This window comes from Leucoraja erinacea, unplaced genomic scaffold (assembly GCF_028641065.1).
Source record: "Leucoraja erinacea ecotype New England unplaced genomic scaffold, Leri_hhj_1 Leri_1154S, whole genome shotgun sequence".
In the NCBI taxonomy this organism is placed as follows: Eukaryota; Metazoa; Chordata; class Chondrichthyes; order Rajiformes; family Rajidae; genus Leucoraja; species Leucoraja erinaceus.
In genome coordinates, this window is record NW_026575401.1 from 12501 (window position 1) to 30000 (window position 17500).

Consider the following 17500-nt stretch of genomic DNA (forward strand, 5'->3'; position numbering starts at 1 on the left):
TCTCCCTCTGCATCTCCCCCTATATCCTCTGCCTCTATCTCCCCCCTCTCCCCTATATCTCTGCCCTCTCTCCCCTCCTCTCCCTCCCCCTCTCCCCCTATATCTCATCCTCTCTCTCCACCCTCTCTCTCTTCTCTCTCCCCCTCTCTCCTCCTCTCTCCCCCCTATATCTCCGCTCTCTCCCCCCTATAATCTTGTCCCCTCTTCCCCCCAGTATTCTCTTCCCTCTCTCCCCCCTCTCCTCCCCTCTCTTCCCCCTGTATCGCCCCCTCTCTTCCTTGTCCCTCCCCTTGGTGTCCCTCCCGCTTTGTCCGTATTCTCTTTCTCTCCCCCCTACTCTTGTCTCTCCCCTCTATCCCCCTCTCCCTCTCCCCCCGATATCTCTCCTCTCCTCCCCCCTATATCTCTCCTCTCTTCTCCCCCTCTCTCTCTCCCCTCTCCCCCCTATATCTCCCCCTCTCTCCCCCTGTCGCCTCTCTCCTCTATGTCCCTCTTCCCGATATCTCCCTCCCCCTCTGGTGTGGTTCCCCCTCTGTCTCCTCTCCCCCTCTCTCCCCCCCCTTCTGCGTCCTCTTCCCCCTCTCTTCCCCTCCCCCCACCTCTCCTCTTCCCGCCGTCTCTTCTCCTCTCCTCTCGTCGGCCCCCTCCCTCTTTCTCTGCTCCTCCTCCCCCCCTCCTCCTCCCATTCCTCCCTCCCCCCTCTCCCTCCCCTCCTCTCCCCCTTTGGTCGGTCATCCCCCTCCTCTCCGGTTGTTTTGTCTCACGGGTCTCCCCGTCCTTCCTCCCCCGTTGTGTCCCTTTAGGTTCTTCCCGACATGTCTTCTCCTCCCTCCTGTCGATTGCTGTCCCCCCTCTCTCCCCTCTCAACTTTTGCCCCATCCTATCTCCCCCCTCGTCTCCCCTCATTACTCCTGTCCCCTCTCTCCCTCTGCTCCCCTCCTCGTCCCCTCTCCCCTCTCTCCCCTTCTCTCCCCCCCGTCCTTCTCTCCGCTCCTCGCCCTCTCCTTTCTCTCTCCTCTCTGCAACTCCCCTCTCCCCTCTCTTGCTCTGTTCAGTCCCCTCCCCTCTCCCCGTCTTTCCCTCGTTCTTCCCTTCCTATCCCTCGTTCCTCCCTCTCTCCTGCTTGCCCCTCGTCTCCCCTTGGTGTCTCTCCCCTCCCCTCCCTCTTGCCTCTGACCATCCTCCCCTCCCCCCCCCTCTCTCTGTAAGTCTTTCCTCCCCCTCGGTTTGTCTCACCGTTCTCTCCCTCCTCCCTATATCTGTTCCTCTTGTCTCCCCCCTATAGTCCCTTCCCCTCTCTCCCTCTCCTTAATCTCTCCCCTTTGCCTCCCTTCCCCTCTATCTCCTCTCCTCTCTCTCCTCCCCCTCCTTCTCTCCCTTCTCCCCCCTCTCTTCTCTCCTTTTTTCTTCCCCCTTTCTCCCTTTCCCAACCTCTTCCTTCTCTCTCTCTCCTCACCCCTCGTTTTTCTGGGTCTCTTCAGCCCCTCTATCTCCCCCTCCCCGGCTCCCTCTCCCCCTGTCCCTACTTCTCGCCTTTGTCTCTCGTCTGTTGGCCCTCTCTCTCCCCCCTCTCCCCCCTCCTGTCTCCCCTTCCTTTTCCTCCCCTCTATCTCTCTCCTCTTTCTGTTCTGTAAATGATTCCTCTTTGTTTCTTTTGCCCTCTTGCCCGACTCTCTCGCTCCTCTCATTTTCTTCCCCCCCTCCATCCCCTCCCAAGTAAGTGGAGCTTGTCTTCTCCCCTCATCCTCTCCTGGCCGTTCTTATCGCTCTCCATATGATCGTTCTTTCCCACTCACTCCTCTGTCCCTTATCCTCTCCTAATTGTTCCTCCTTGTTGTATCTTGCCCTCCCCCCTTTAGTCTCCCCTGTCGCTATGTTCTCCTTCTTGTTCCCCACTATTGTCTCCCTTTCTTCTCTCCGTCGCCCCCCTCCGTCTCTCTCGTCTCTCCCTATTTCCATCTCTCTCTGCCTTTCTTTCCTCTCCTCTGCTCCTCCCGTAGTGTCTCTTCTATCGCTCTCCTCCCCCCTGTTTTCCCTCCTCTCTCCTTCCCTCTACCTTCTCCCTCTCTCTTCTTCTCTCACCCTCTCTCCCCTCTCCTCTTTCTTTCCCTCTCTCCTCTCTCATCCCTCTCCCTCTTCTCTCCTCTCATCTCTCTGTCCCTCTCGTTCTTTCCCCTCTCTCTCGTCTCTCTCTTTCTGCTTTTCTTTTCCTTTCTCTGTTCTCCTTCCGCTCTCTCCTCCTCTCTCCTCCTCTGTCCCCTTCTCTCTTCTCCTTTCCTCCCTCCTTCCCTCCTTCTCTTGTCTCTCTTTCTTCTCCTTATCCCTTCTTCTTTTTCTTCCTCTCTCCCCCCTTCCACTCCTTTCTCTCCCCCCTCCTCCCCTCTCTTCCCCTTCCTCTCCTCTTCCCTGTTCCCTTCTCCTCCTCTCCCTTCTCTCTCCTCCTCCTTCTCCATTCTATCTCCCCTTTCTCCCTCCCTCTTTCCCTATTTCTCTCTCCCATCCCTCTCTCCCTCTCTCTCTCCTCTCTCCTCTCTCTTTCTCTCTCTCTCCACCTCTCTCTCTCCCTCTCCCTCTCCCTCCCTCTCCTCCTTCTTCTCCTCCCCCTCTGCGTCTGTGTGTCCCTATGTCCCTGTGTGTGTGTCTCACTGTCTCCATGTGTGTCTCTCTCTGTTGCTGTGTGTGTGTAGTCTGTGTGTGTGTGTCTGTCTGTATGTGTGTGTATGGTTATATCTATGTGTGTGTGTCTCACTGTCTCCCCCCCTCTCCCCCTCTACACACCCCCTCTCTCTCCTCTACCCCTCTAGCCCCGCTCTCCCCTCTCCCCTCTCCCCCCCATCTCCACTGTGTGTCCCTGTCTCTCCCCGTGTCTGTGTGGCCCTAACTCCCTCTGTGTGTGTCTCTGAGTGTTTGTCCCTGTGTCTCACTCTCCCCCCTCTCCCCCAGGGCTGGTACCATCGTGCCGTCTCAGTGCCGCCCGTGTGCTGGGCCGTGTGGGGGGGGGCCAGGTAGCGGTGGTGGCGGTGGGCGGCCCCCCGGAGGCGCTGGACGCACGGCCTGGCGCTCTCACCCTCCGCGTCCGTGCCCGTACTGGCTTCATCCGCCTGGCGCTGACCACAGGGTAATCTGGGGCGGAGCGGAGCGGGGAGGGAGGGGAGCATCAAGTTGACCCAACGAGCGGTTGTGGGGGAGGGGACCAGCCAACAATGCCCCATCTACGCTAGTCCCACCTGCCCGCGTTTGGCCCACCGTCCTATCCATGTACCCGTCTAACTGTTCCTTAAACGTTGGGATAGTCCCAGCCTCCATATCCCTCCAAGAAGGGCTGAATGGCCTCTTTCTGCGCTGAGTCACTCACACACAGTCACAGAGAGATACAGTGTGGAAACAGGCCCATCTTGCCCACACCGGCCAACAATGCCCCATCTACGCTAGTCCCACCTGCCCGCGTTTGGCCCACATCCCTCCAAACCCGTCCTATCCATGTACCTGTCTAACTGTTCCTTAAACGTTGGGATAGTCCCAGCCTCCATATCCCTCCAAGAAGGGCTGAATGGCCTCTTTCTGCGCTGAGTCACTCACACAGTCACACAGTGTGGAAACAGGCCCTTAGGCCCAACTTGCCCGTACTGGCCCATACTGGCCAACATATCCCAGCTACACTAGTCACAGAGTGATACAGTGTGGAAACAGCCCTTCAGCCCATCTTGCCCACACCGGCCAACAATGCCCCATCTACACTAGTCCCACCTGCCCGCGTTTGGCCCACATCCCTCCAAACCCGTCCTATCCATGTACGTACCTGTCTAACTGTTCCTTAAACGTTGGGATAGTCCCAGCCTCGACTACCTCCTCCGGCAGCTCGTTCCATACACCCACCACCCTCGAAAAGTGTGGAAAAGTTGCCGCTCAGATTCCTATTCAATCTTTCCCGATGTGGGGAAGTCCAGGACAAGGGGTCACAGCTTAAGGATAAAGGGGAAATCCTTCTAAACCGAGATGAGGAGAACTTTTTTCACACAGAGAGTGGTGAATCTCTGGAACTCTCTGCCACAGAGGGTAGTTGAGGCCACAGTTCATTGGCTATATTTAAGAGGGAGTTAGATGTGGCCCTTGTGGCCAAGGGGATCAGAGGGTATGGAGAGAAGGCAGGTACGGGATACTGAGTTGGATGATCAGACATGATCATATTGAATGGCGGTACAGGCTCGAAGGGCCGAATGGCCTACTCCCTGCACCTAATTTCTATGTTTTCTATGTTTCTATGTTTCCGCCCTTCACCTTGAACCCGTGTCCTCTGGTCCTCGATTCAGAGTCCGACTCTGGGCAAGAGACTCTGCCCGATCTATTCCTCTCATGATTTTGTACACCTCTATAAGATCACCCCCCTCATCCTCCTGCGCTCCATAGAAACATAGACAATAGGTGCAGGAGTAGAGGCCATTCGGCCCTTCGAGCCAGCACCATTCGCCATTCAATGTGATCATGGCTGATCATCCAACTCGGTATCCCATCCCTGCCTTCTCTCCATACCCCCTGATCCCTTTAGCCACAAGGGCCACATCTAACCCCCTCTTAAATATAGCCAATGAACTGTGTGGCCTCAACTACCTTCTGTGGCAGAGAATTCCACAGATTCACCACTCTCTGTGTGTGAAAAAAAATGTTTTTCTCATCTCGGTCCTAAAAGATTTCCCCCTTATCCTTAAACTGTGTGTGTGTGTGGCCCCTTGTCCTGGACTTCCCCAACATCGGGAACAATCTTCCTGCATCTAGCCTGTCCAACCCCTTAAGAATTTTGTAAGTTTCTATAAGATCCCCCCCTCAATCTTCTAAATTCTAGCGAGTACAATCCGAGTCTATCCAGTCTTTCTTCATATGAAAGTCCTGACATCCCAGGAATCAGTCTGGTGAACCTTCTCTGTACTCCCTCTATGGCAAGAATGTCCTTCCTCAGATTAGGAGACCAAAACTGTACGCAATACTCCAGGTGTGGTCTCACCAAGACCCTGTACAACTGCAGTAGAACCTCCCTGCTCCTATACTCAAATCCTCTAGGGCAAGAATGTCCTTCCTCAGATTAGGAGACCAAAACTGTACGCAATACTCCAGGTGTGGTCTCACCAAGACCCTGTACAACTGCAGTAGAACCTCCCTGCTCCTAGACTCAAATCCTTTTGCTATGAATGCTAACATACCATTGGCTTTCTTCACTGCCTGCCTGCTGCACCTGCATGCCTACTTTCAATGAAAAAAAAAAAATTCTCATCTCGGTCCTGAAAGACTTCCCCCTTATCCTTAAACTGTGTGTGTGGCCCCTTGTCCTGGACTTCCCCAACATCGGGAACAATCTTCCTGCATGTTTTTCTCATCTCGGTCCTAAAAGACTTCCCCCTTATCCTTAAACTGTGTGTGTGTGGCCCCTTGTTCTGGACTTCCCCAACATCGGGAACAATCTTCCTGCATGTTTTTCTCATCTCGGTCCTAAAAGACTTCCCCCTTATCCTTAAACTGTGTGACCCCTTGTCCTGGACTTCCCCAACATCGGGAACAATCTTCCTGCGTCTAGCCTGTCCAACCCCTGAAGATTTAGAGAGTTCCCAGCCCTGCCCCAACCTCTCCCTGTAGCTCAGGCCCCTCGAGTCCCGGCAACATCCTCGTGAATCTGTGTCTACCCGATCAGTTCCTCTGGTGATTTTTCACCCCCTCTCGTTCCTCCCCAGTGCCCAGCTGGTCCCGGTCTTTTCCTTCGGAGAGAATGAGCTCTTCGACCAAGTGGAGAATCCCCCGGGATCGGCCCTGCGTTACGCCCAGGACAAGCTGCAGAAGGTGATGGGCTTGTCCTTTCCGCTCTTCCACGCCCGAGGAGTCTTCCAGTACAGCTTCGGGCTGCTGCCCTACCGCAAGCCCATCTACACTGTAGGTAAGGTCCGGGCACGGAGACATACAAACACGCATACTGTCGCTAATAGGTGCAGGAGGAGGCCATTCGGCCCTTCCAGCCAGCACCGCCACTCAATAAAATCATGGCTCCGGGTGTGTGGTCTCACCAGGGCCCTGTACAACTGCAGAAGGACCTCTTTGCTCCTATACTCGACTCCAATCTCATATATGTTTTAATAAGATCCCCTCTCATCCTTCTAAACTCCACAGAGTGTACAAGCCCACAGCCGCTCCATTCTCTCAGCATATGACAGTCCCGCCATCCCGGGAATTAACCTGGTGAACCTACGCTGGGCTCCCTCAATAGCAAGAATGTCCTTCCTCAAATTAGGGGACCAAAACTGCACACAATACTCCAGGTGTGGTCTCACTAGGGCCCTGTACAACTGCAGAAGGACCTCTTTGCTCCTAGACTCAACTCCTCTTGTTATGAAGGCCAACAGGCCAAAACTGCACACAATACTCCAGGTGTGGTCTCACCAGGGCCCTGTACAACTGCAGAAGGACCTCTTTGCTCCTAGACTCAACTCCTCTTGTTATGAAGGCCAACAGGCCCAAAACTGCACACAATACTCTCTAGGTGTGGTCTCACCAGGGCCCTGTACAACTGCAGAAGGATCTCTTTGCCCCTAGACTCAAACTGCACACAATACTCCAGGTGTGGTCTCACTAGGGCCCTGTACAACTGCAGAAGGACCTCTTTGCTCCTCCTATACTCAACTCCTCTTGTTATGAAGGCCAACATGCCCAAACTGCACACAATACTCCAGGTGTGGTCTCACCAGGGCCCTGTACAGCTGCAGAAGGACCTCTTTGCTCCTAGACTCAAACTGCACAGACAATACTCCAGGTGTGGTCTCACCAGGGCCCTGTACAACTGCAGAAGGACCTCTTTGCTCCTATACTCGACTCCAATCTCATATATGTTTTAATAAGATCCCCTCTCATCCTTCTAAACTCCACAGAGTGTACAAACCCACAGCCACTCCATTCTCTCAGCATATGACAGTCCCGCCATCCCGGGAATTAACCTGGTGAACCTCCGCTGGGCTCCCTCAATAGCAAGAATGTCCTTCCTCAAATTAGGGGACCAAAACTGCACACAATACTCCAGGTGTGGTCTCACTAGGGCCCTGTACAACTGCAGAAGGACCTCCTTGCTCCTAGACTCAAACTGCACACAATACTCCAGGTGTGGTCTCACCAGGGCCCTGTACAACTGCAGAAGGACCTCTTTGCCCCTAGACTCAAACTGCACACAATACTCCAGGTGTGGTCTCACTAGGGCCCTGTACAACTGCAGAAGGACCTCCTTGCTCCTATACTCAACTCCTCTTGTTATCAAGGCCAACATGCCATTCGCTTTCTTCACCGCCTGCTGTACCTGCATGCTGGAGCCAGGTGCAGGAGTAAGTAGAGGCCATTCGGCCCTTCGAGCCAGCACCGCCATTCAATGTGATCACGGCTGATCATCCCCAATCAGTTCCCCGTTCCTGCCTTCTCCCCATATCCCCTGACTCCGCTATCTTTAAGAGCCCTATCTAGCTCTCTCTTGAAAGCATCCAGAGAACCGGCCTCCACCGCCCTCTGTGAGGCAGAGAATTCCACAGACTCACAACTCTCTCTGCGAGAAAATGTGTTTCCTCATCTCCGTTCTAAATGGCCGACCCCTTATTCTTAAACTGTGTGTGTGTGTGTGTGTGGCCCCTGGTTCTGGACTCCCCCAACATCGGGAACATGTTTCCTGCCTCTAGCGTGTCCAAACCCTATCTAGCTCTCTCTTGAAAGTATCCAGAGATCTGGCATCTTAGTCATCCGAGTTGTGGATCCAATCTTGTCTGATCTATCTCTCCCTCCCAACCCCATTCTCCTGCCTTCTCCCCATAACCCCTGACCCCCGCACTAATCAACAATCTATCTATCTCTGCCTTAAATATATCCACTGACTTGTGGCCTCCACAGCCGTCTGTGTGGCAAAGAATCCCACAGATTCACCACCCTCTGACTAAAGAAATTCCTCCACATCTCCCTCCTAAAGGAACGTCCTTTAATTCTGAGGCTGTGCCCTCTAGTCCTAGACTCTAGACTCTCCCACTAGTGGAAACATCCTCTCCACATCCACTCTATCCGGGCATTTCATTATTTGGTGAAGTTTCAATGAGATCCACCCCCTCCTCATCCTTCTAAACTCCAGCGAGTTTCGAAGGAATGGGTGATGTTTCAGACTGAACACACGCCACCACCCGGGCGCTGTCTGTACGGAGTTTGCACGTTCTCTCCCCGTGACCTGCGTGGGTTTTCTCCGGGCGCTCCGGTTCCATCCCACACTCTCCAAAGACGTGCGTTTGTAGGTTAATTGGCTTTGGTTAATTGTAAATTGTCCCCAATGTGTGTGTGTGTGTGTGTGTGTGTGTGTGTGTGTGTGTGTGTGTGTGTGTGTGTGTGTGTGTGTGTGTGTGTGTGTGTGTGTGTGTGTGTGTGTGTGTGTGTGTGTGTGTGTGTGTGTGTGTGTGTGTGTGTGATTGAGTGTGTGTGTGTGTGTGTGTGTGATAGTGTTAGGGAGCAGGGAACGCTGGTCGGCGTAGATCCCTGATCTCCCGGTGGCCCAGCACTTCAACTCCCCCTCCCATTCCCAATCCCAATCCCACCTTTCTGTCCATGGCCAGAGTGAGTCCCACCGCAAGTTGGAGGAGCAGCACCTCATATTCCGCTTGGGTAGTTTACACCCCAGCGATATGAACATTGACTTCTCCAATTTCAGGTAGTCCCTGCTTTCTCCCTCCTTCCCCTCCCCTCCCCAGCTCTCCCTCAGTCCCAGTCCCCTTCCTTAGTTCTTTCCCCCTCTCCCCCACATAAGACTGAAGAAGGGTCTCGACCCGAAACATCGGCCTATTTCCTTCGCTCCGTAGATGCTGCTGCACCCGCTGAGTTTCTCCAGCATTTTTGACCACCGCAAATATCCGCCTTTAAACTAAACTCTCCCCTTCTCCTACCCCGTTCTCTAGTTGGGAAGCCAATCCCGGTGGAAAGGAATGCCAGCCCCACGGACCAGGACATCGAGAGCTTGCACAAGGCCTACCTGGATCAGCTCACCTGCCTTTTCGAGGAGAACAAGATCAAGTTCGGCCTAGCCGAGAACAGCCACCTCGAGTTAATATAGCCCGCACACACACACTAAAAAACTGGGGTAATCTCAGCGGGTCGGGCAGCATCTCTGGAGAAACATAGAAACATAGACAATAGGTGCAGGAGCAGAGGCCATTCGGCCCTACAAGCCAGCACCGTCATTCAATGTGATCACGGCTGATCATCCCCAATCAGTATCCCATCCCTGCCTTCTCTCCATACCCCCTGATCCCCTTAGCCACAAGGGCCACATCTAACCCCCTCTTAAATATAGCCTGGCCTCAACTACCTTCTGTGGCAGAGAATTCCAGAGATTCACCACTCTGTGTGAAAAACGTTCTTCTCATCTCGGTTTTAAAGGATTTCCCCCTTATCCTTAAGCTGTGACCCCTTGTCCTGGACTTCCCTAACATCGGGGAACAATCTTCCTGCATCTAGCCTGTCCAACCCCTTAAGAATTTTGTAAGTTTCTATAAGATCCCCTCTCAATCTTCTAAATTCTAGAGAGTATAAACCAAGTCTATCAGTCTTTCTTCATAAGACAGTCCTGACATCCCAGGAATCAGTCTGGTGAACCGTCTCTGCACTCCCTCTATGGCAATAATGTCCTTCCTCAGATTTGGAGACCAAAACTGTACGCAATACTCCAGGTGTGGTCCATACCACTGATCCCTTTAGCCACAAGGGCCACATCTAACTCCCTCTTAAATATAGCCATTGAACTGTGTGGCCTCAACTATCTTCTGTGGCAGAGAGTTCCACAGATTCACCACTCTCTGTGTGTGAAAAAAAAATGTTTTTCTCATCTCGGTCCTAAAAGATTTCCCCCTTATCCTTAAACTGTGTGTGTGTGGCCCCTTGTTCTGGACTCCCCCAACATCGGGAACATTTTTCCCTGCATCTAGCCTGTCCAACCCCTTAAGAATTTTATATGTTTCCATGAGATACCCCCTCATCCTTCTAAATTCCAGTGAATACTAGCCCAGCCCCTCCATTCTCTCAACATATGACAGTCCCACCATCCCGGGAATTAACCTGGATGGCAGGACTGGATAACTCACGAGCCTTAGTTCCTTCATTCACAGTAAGGATTTCCCTGTTCGGTTTCAATAGACAATAGACAATAGGTGCAGGAGTAGAGGCCATTCGGCCCCTTCGAGCCAGCACCGCCATTCAATGTGATCATGGCTGATCATCCCCAATCAGTAACCCGTGCCTGCCTTCTCCTCATATCCCCCGACTCTCTCTCGCTATCTTTAAGAGCCTCTCTCTTGAAAGGATAAGGGGGGAAATCCTTTAAAACCGAGATGAGAAGAACTTTTTTCTCACAGAGAGTGGTGAATCTCTGGAACTCTCTGCCACAGAAGGTAGTTGAGGCCACACAGTTCATTGGCTATATTTAAGAGGGAGTTAGATGTGGCCCTTGTGGCTAAGGGGATCAGGGGGTATGGAGAGAAGGCAGGTATGGGATACTGAGTTGGATGATCAGCCATGATCATATTGAATGGCGGTGCTGGTGCAGGCTCGAAGGGCCGAATGGCCTCTACTCCTGCACCTATTTTCTATGTTTCTATGTTTCTATGAAAGAATTCTCTCCAGAGAACCAGCCTCACAACGGCAGAGAATTCCACAGACTCGCAACTCTCTCTCTGTGTGAGAAAAAGTGTTTCCTCGTCTCCGTTCAAAATGGCCGACCCCTTATTCTTAAACTGTGTGTGTGTGTGTGTGTGTGGCCCCTGGTTCTGGACTCCCCCAACACCGGGAACTCGTCTGATTGTACATGCAACGTTAAATATAAAGGTCGACCAAAAATCCGACGTACTCCGACCAACACCATGTTATTTTTGCCGTTTTATTTGATCGAAAATCGCTGTTATTCCACTAAACGCAAACGCAGTTCGGTTTCAAAAAGCCACGTCTGCCGTCGGAGGTTTACTAACGGCAGTCGGGACGGTTAGCAGAATAAAATGGCGTTCACGTTTGCGCGGAGTTTTCTCCAATGCGTTCCCCTCCCCTCCCTCCCCGCGGCGAACAGCATTCACGTGCAGCCTCTCCACTAGGCCCGCTGGTTTTCCCCCCTCCGAATTAAGGGACAAACGGCCAAAATAGGGGACATATTCCCCGCGGATATTCGACACCCGAGTAGGCCGTGGCTGGGCGAATGGTGAGTGGGCCCGTGTACTGGGCCTAGTGTACACACAAGGCCCAGACCAGCCGGGAGGGCCGGATGAGGCGTTTCCGGCCTAAAAGAGGGCTCAAATTGTCAAGTTAACTTTTTATTCCACGCCTTGTATGTCTGACTAATGGAGTTGACTCGAACTGGACAATTTTACAAGGCCCAGACCAGCCGGGAGAGCCGGATGAGGAGTTTCCGGCCTAAAAGAGGGCTCAAATTGTCTAGTTAACTTTATATTCCAGGCCTTGTATGTGTGACTACTGGAGTTGACTCAAACTGGACAATTTTACACTCACACCAGGCCTATTCCACCTGCAAACCCCACACGCCTTTGGAGTGTGTGTGGGGGGGAAACCGAAAATCTCGGAGAAAACCCGGGAGAACGTGCCAACTCCGCACAGACAGCAGCAATGGTGTTAATGTGCGGGGGGAATCGCTAGTCGGCACGGACCCCTGATGGGCTGAAGGGCCTGTTTCCACGCTGTATCTCTAAACTAATCTAGTGTGTGAATGGGTGATCGCTGGACAGCACAGACCCCTGATGGGCCGAAGGGCCTGTTTCCACGCTGTATGGGCTTGTACTCGCTAGAATTCAGAAGATTGAGAGGGGATCTTATAGAAACTTAACAAATTCTTAAGGGGTTGGACAGGCTAGATGCAGGAAGATTGTTCCCAATGTTGGGGAAGTCCAGGACAAGGGGCCACACACACAGTTTAAGGATAAGGGGGAAATCCTTTAAAACCGAGATGAGAAGAACTTTTTTCACACAGAGAGTGGTGAATCTGTGGAATTCTCTGCCACAGAGGGTAGTCGAGGCCACACACAGTTCATTGGCTATATTTAAGAGGGAGTTAGATGTGGCCCTTGTGGCTAAAGGGATCAGGGGGTATGGAGAGAAGGCAGGGATGGGATACTGAGTTGGATGATCAGCCATGATCACATTGAATGGCGAATGGTGCAGGCTCGAAGGGCCGAATGGCCTCTACTCCTGCACCTATTGTCTATGTTTCTATGTTTCTATATTTCTATGTCTCTAAACTAAACTAAGCTAACGGGGTGATGTTTAGGAAGGAACTGCAGGTGCTAGTTTAAACCGAAGAGAGGCACAAAGTGCTGGAGTAACTCGGGCAGAGTCCCTGGAGAGGAGGAACATTCGACGTTTCAGGTCGAGACTCTCCTTCAAGCGGGCGGTGGCTGGTCGGCACGGACTCGCTGGAAGGGCCGAAGGGCCTGTTCCCCGTGGACTGATCCAGGGGTCAGTAGATGGTCAGGGCGGCATTCTCTGGCAGTCCGCACCGCACCTTGTGCTGGTCAAATAGTTGGCGCAGGGCCTGCTGGTAGAGGGCGTGATATCGGGCAATGTCCTCTTGCGATGGGCTGGGGGTCTTATCCACACGGATGGGGGCTCCGACTGTAGGAGGGAGAGAGGGGGAGAGATTGATGGCTGTGGAGTGTGTGCTTACCCCCCTCTCCCCCTCTCCCCCTCTCCTCTCCCCTCTCCTCTCTCTTTCTCTGCTCCTCTCTTCACTTCCCCTCTTCCCCTCTCTCCCCCTCCATCTCTCCTCTCCTCTCCCCTCTTTCTCTGCTGCTCTCTCTTCACTTCCCCCCTCTCTCCCCCTCCATCTCTCCTCCCCTCCCCTACCTCTCTCCCTTTCCTCCCCTTCCCCTCTCTCTCCCCTCCTCACTTTCCCCAGACTCACAACTCTCTCTGTGAGAAAAAGTGTCTCCGTTCTAAATGGCCGACCCCTTATTCTTAACTGTGTGTGTGTGTGTGTGTGTGTGTGTGTTGTGTGTGTGTGTGTGTGTGTGTGTGTGTGTGTGTGTGTGTGTGTGTGTGTGTGTGTGTGTGTGTGTGTGTGTGTGTGTGTGTGTGTGTGTGTGTGTGTGTGTGTGTGTGGCCCCTGGTTCTGGACTCCCCCAACATCGGGAACATGTTTCCTGCCTCTAGCGTGTCCAAACTGTGTGTGGCCCCTGGTTCTGGACTCCCCCAACTTCGGGAACCTGTTTCCTGCCTCTAGCGTGTTCAAACTGTGTGTGGCCCCTGGTTCTGGACTCCCCCAAACATCGGGAACATGTTTCCTGCCTCTAGCGTGTCCAAACTGTGTGTGGCCCCTGGTTCTGGACTCCCCCAACATCGGGAACATGTTTCCTGCCTCTAGCGTGTCCAACCCCTTAACAATCTCATATATGTTTTAATAAGATCCCCTCTCATCCTTCTAAACTCCACAGAGTGTACAAGCCCACAGCCGCTCCACATTCTCTCAGCATATGACAGTCCCGCCATCCCGGGAATTAACCTGGTGAACCTACGCTGGGCTCCCTCAATAGCAAGGATGTCCTTCCTCAAATTAGGGGACCAAAACTGCACACAATACTCCAGGTGTGGTCTCACCAAGGAATGTGTACAACTCAGAAGGACCTCAGAAATTAGGGGACCAACTTCCTGCTCGTTATGAAGGCCAAATTCCAAACTGTGGTACTCCAGGTCTGAATGTCTCCCCTTTTTCCCCTGTACCCCAGAAGGAACTCTTTGCTCCAGTTCCAGACTAAACTTCTGTTATGAAGGGCAACAGATCCTGAAAGACCTGTCCATGGTTTAAATACTATCGTTCAAACTCCTCAGCACTACTGGGGGATCCCTCAAAATAACCTGTGGAACCTATGAAGGGCTCCCTCCTACTCAACTCCTCTTTTCCATCAAATAGGCCACAAAACTGCACAATACTCCAGGTGTGGTCTCACCAGGGCCCTGTACAACTGCAGAAGGACCTCTTTGCTCCTAGACTCAACTCCTCTTGTTATGAAGGCCAACAGGCCAAAACTGCACACAATACTCCAGGTGTGGTCTCACCAGGGCCCTGTACAACTGCAGAAGGACCTCTTTGCTCCTAGACTCAACTCCTCTTGTTATGAAGGCCAACAGGCCATAAAACTGCACACAATACTCCAGGTGTGGTCTCACTAGGGCCCTGTACAACTGCAGAAGGACCTCTTTGCTCCTAGACTCAACTCCTCTTGTTATGAAGGCCAACAGGCCAAAACTGCACACAATACTCCAGGTGTGGTCTCACTAGGGCCCTGTACAACTGCAGAAGGACCTCGTTGCTCCTAGACTCAACTCCTCTTGTTATGAAGGCCAACATGCCATTCGCTTTCTTCACTGCCTGCTGTACCTGCATGCTTACTCTCATAGACTGATGTACAAGTTGCAGTGGGACCTCTTTGCTCCTATACTCAAATCCTTTTGCTATACAAGCCCACAGCCGCTCCATTCTCTCAGCATATGACAGTCCCGCCATCCCGGGAATTAACATGGTGAACCTACGCTGGGCTCCCTCAATAGCAAGAATGTCCTTCCTCAAATTAGGGGACCAAAACTGCGCACAATACTCCAGGTGTGGTCTCACTAGGGCCCTGTACAACTGCAGAATGATCTCTTTGCTCCTAGACTCGACTCCTCTTGTTATGAAGGCCAACAGGCCAAAACTGTACACAATACTCCAGGTGTGGTCTCACTAGGGCCCTGTACAGCTTTCTGACCGCCTTGTCTAGCTGCGATTCGATCTTCAAGGAAGGGCTCGTCCTCTCGTGAAAGACCATGTTCCCCTCCAAACCTGCCCGGTCCGAGCCCGGAGGGGGGGGGGAATACTTACCCACGGTGGTGAGGGGCCTGGAGAAGGGCAGGAGGCCCCAGGAGCGGGGAGGGAGCAGGCCTCGGCCACGGAACACACACGGGGCAAACCCCACCGCCTTCTGAAACCCCCGCTGCAGGCGGCCGGCCCAGCTCGAGGGCTCGAAGTAGGCCTGGTCGTAGAGCGCTGTCTCTCCGAAACAGTAGACAGGAACCAAGTCTGCCCTGGGGAGAGAGAGGGGAGGAGGGGTGAGGGGGGGGAGAGGGGGGAGAGGGGAGGGGAGAGAGGGAGGAGGGGGAGGGAGAGGGGGAGAGGGGGAGAGGGGGGAGAGGGGAGAGAAGCGGTTGTGCACAGGCTAGATGCAGGAAGATTGCGTACAGTTTTGGTCTCCAAATCTGAGGAAGACATTATTGCCATAGAGGATTTGAGTATAGGAGCAGGGAGGTTCTACTGCAGTTGTACAGGGTCGTGGTGAGACCACACCTGGAGTATAGCGTACAGTTTTGGTCTCCAAATCTGAAGAAGGACATTATTGCCATAGATGGAGTGCAGAGACGGTTCACCAGACTGATTCCTGGGATGTCAGGACTGTCTTATGAAGAAAGACTGGATAGACTTGGTTTATACTCTCTAGAATTTAGAAGATTGAGAGGGGATCTTATAGAAACTTACAAAATTCTTAAGGGGTTGGACAGGCTAGATGCAGGAAGATTGTTCCCGATGTTGGGGAAGTCCAGGACAAGGGGTCACAGCTTAAGGATAAGGGGGGAAATCCTTTAGAACCGAGATGAGAGAAGAACTTTTTTCACACAGAGAGTGGTGAATCTCTGGAACTCTCTGCCACAGAGGGTAGTCGAGGCCACAGTTCATTGGCTATATTTAAGAGGGAGTTAGATGTGGCCCTTGTGGCTAAGGGGATCAGGGGGTATGGAGAGAAGGCAGGTACGGGATACTGAGTTGGATGATCAGCCATGATCATCTTGAATGGCGAATGGTGCAGGCTCGAAGGGCCGAATGGCCTCTACTCCTGCATCTAATTTCTATGTTTCTATGAGAGAGAGGGCGAGAGAGAGAGAGAGATCTTTAGAATGCATGCAGAGAGAGGGGGGAGAGAGGGGAATAGAGAGAGAGAGAGAGAAGAGGAGAGGGGTGAGAGGGGGGGAGAGAGGGGAAGAGAGGGGGAGAGTGAGAGAGGGGGAGAGAGAGAGGGGGAGAGAGAGGGGGAGAGGGGGGAGGGGAGAGAGGGATGAGAGGGGGAGGAGGGGGAGAGGGGGAGAGGAGAGAGGGGGAAGGGGGAGAGGGGGAGGGGGGGGAGGGGAGAGAGGGGAGAGAGGGGGAGAAGGGGAGAGGGGGAGGGGGGGAGAGGGGGAAAAGGGAAAGGGAGGGGGGAGGAGGGAGAGAGGGGGAGAGGGGGGGGGAGAGGGAGAGAGGGAGAGAGGGAGAGAGGGGGCGAGAGAGAGGGAGAGAGAGAGAGAGATAGAGGGGGGAGGGGGGGGAGGAGAGAGGGAGAGGGAGGGGGGGGGAGGGGGGGGGGGGGGAGGGGGGGAGGGGGGGAGAGAGGGGGGGAGAGGGGGAGAGAGAGAGAGAGAGAGAGAGAGGGAGAGAGGGGGAGAGGGAGAGGGAGAGAGGGGGGAGGGGGGGGGGGGGAGAGGGGGGGGGAGAGAGGAGAGAGAGGGGGAGAGGGGGAGGGGGGAGAGGGGGAGAGGGGGGGGGGGGCATGGAGAGGAGAGGGGCAGAGAGGAGAGGAGCAGGGGGGAGAGAGGGGGAGGACGGGGGAAGGTACAAAGAGGCGTGACCTACCCGTGTTCCAGGGCCACACGTATGAAGCCGCTGCGGTCTTGAGCAGCACCGCGTGTGTGTGTGGACGGACGGCCATGGACTCGGCCGCGCCCCCCCACCACGATCACCAGCGCCTCCCCCCCGGCCCCCACCCCCAGGATGTGGCCCAGACCCTCCTTGCTGACTGGGCACGCTCCTGGGGGGGGGGGGGGGGGTGAGGAAGAGATGAGGGGGATGGGGGGAGAGGGGGGGGTGAAGAGTGGATGAGGGGGGGTGAGGAAGAGATGAGGGGGGGGAAGAGGGGAGGGGTGAATAATGGAATAGGGGAGGAGAGGTGTGGTGTGGAGGGGAGGGGGGGGGAGAGAGAGAGGAGGGAGGGGGGAAGGAGAGGGGGAGGGGGGAGGGGGGGAGAATAGTTGGAAGAGGGGGGGAGGGGGGGGGGAGGGGGGGGGAGGGAGAGGGAGAGAGAAAGGGGTAGAGGGGGGGACAGCGAGCAGGGGGTTAGAGGGGGAGAGGGGTGAGAGGGGGAGGAGAGGTAAAGAGGGGGGGGGGGGAGGGAGGGGGGGGAGGAGGGGGGGAGAGGGGGGGAGAGGGGGTACAAGGGGGGAGGGGAGGGTGAATAATGGAATAGGGGAGGAGAGGTGTGGAGGGGAGGGTGGGGGTGGGAGAGGGGGGGAGGGGAGGGGGGTGTGTATAATGGAAGAGGGGGGTAGAGGAGAGGGGGGAGGGGGAACAGAGGGGGATGAGGCGGGGGTGAGGGGAGGAGAAGGGGGGGTTGTAAAGGGGGGAGGGGGTGAGGGGGAGGAGGGGGGGAGGAGAGGGGCGCCGAGAAAGAGTGGAGGGGGG

The 17500-nt window shown here is 54.3% G+C and overlaps 2 protein-coding genes across 2 annotated transcripts in view; one reads left to right on the forward strand and one right to left on the reverse strand.

The window, feature by feature from the left end:
• mogat3a (monoacylglycerol O-acyltransferase 3a) overlaps positions 1 to 9219 on the forward strand; it is a 17729-nt gene extending 8510 nt beyond the window's left edge. Inside the window, exons 4-6 of the mRNA XM_055665269.1 lie at positions 2941 to 3118; positions 5721 to 5920; positions 8946 to 9219. Of these exons, the coding sequence (XP_055521244.1) occupies positions 2941 to 3118; positions 5721 to 5920; positions 8946 to 9100 (533 nt within the window). The 3' untranslated portion in view covers positions 9101 to 9219. The remainder of the gene's footprint in view (positions 1 to 2940; positions 3119 to 5720; positions 5921 to 8945) is intronic.
• A 2602-nt stretch (positions 9220 to 11821) lies between these two features.
• Positions 11822 to 17500, reverse strand: part of LOC129715385 (diacylglycerol O-acyltransferase 2-like) — a gene marked incomplete at its 5' end in the record, with an annotated part of 16164 nt that continues 10485 nt past the window's right edge. The window contains 3 exons of the mRNA XM_055665268.1: positions 11822 to 12654; positions 14897 to 15099; positions 16676 to 16850. Coding sequence (XP_055521243.1) covers positions 12500 to 12654; positions 14897 to 15099; positions 16676 to 16850 — 533 coding nt within the window. The remainder of the gene's footprint in view (positions 12655 to 14896; positions 15100 to 16675; positions 16851 to 17500) is intronic.